This window comes from Mitosporidium daphniae (genome assembly GCF_000760515.2).
Source record: "Mitosporidium daphniae strain UGP3 chromosome Unknown contig-440, whole genome shotgun sequence".
NCBI lineage: Eukaryota > Fungi > Microsporidia > Mitosporidium > Mitosporidium daphniae.
The window spans coordinates 1-806 of NW_013546355.1; the positions used below are offsets into that span (position 1 = coordinate 1).

The window sequence follows — 806 nt, forward strand, 5'->3', positions numbered from 1 at the left end:
CCAACGGCACCGCCAGAGTATGCCAGATAGTGAAGCATGTCTTCCAAGTCAAATTCTTCCAGATCATAGATGTTTATCAGTGCAGGCGAAAAGAAAGAATGAGCGATATCTCTCAAATTTTCAGCAACATCGTTCATTGTGGCGAATAACCATTTTCCGTCAACAGCATCAACAAACACCGGATACTTTGTGTATGCATCGTTCAAATTGAGGCGACCAACAACTGTTGTTGCAAAGTCTTTTGTAAATTTAACCCTTAAACCATCAAATATCGCATCAGATATTCCGAAAGGTGATTTCTCTGCAGGGGATACATTTTTGTCTTCGAGGTTTTCATGAATCTGTTCCTGCTCTTGGACAGATTCCTGCTCTTGGACAGATTCCTGCTCTTGCGTCGATTGGACAACAGTCTCTCTATCCAATGTGGGAGTATTTGAGTCGGATGGAATCGAAGATATGTTAAAATTTTCGAACAGTGCCTTACCTACCTCGCTAGCTTCAAAGAACTTTTTAATTTTTTTCTCTGGCATGCTCTCAGAAAAAAATATCCATTTAAGCTCATCAATCGACTCTTTATCTTTTATGCTGAGAATTCTGTCCCAATTGGGAATTGAACTGTCTGCAGAATAGGCGGGTGACAAAAAGGTCATGAAAAGCTTGGCAAAGAATACTTGCGAGGGCAAAAGGTTTCGCTCTTTAAGATCCCTCCTGAGCTGGTTCAAATGCGCAGAGGTAAAAATTTTTTGCAAGGTAACCTTCTCATCACCCGGAACATCCTCTGGAAAAATCTTGGGTTTCGATGAGAG

At 41.2% G+C, this 806-nt stretch overlaps 1 protein-coding gene across 1 annotated transcript; it reads right to left on the minus strand.

The window, feature by feature from the left end:
- DI09_444p10 (uncharacterized protein) lies at positions 1 to 806 on the minus strand (the record flags this gene model as incomplete). Its single annotated transcript, XM_013382107.1, has 1 exon — positions 1 to 806. A coding segment is annotated over one exon (806 nt), but the record flags the coding sequence as incomplete, so codon positions are not given.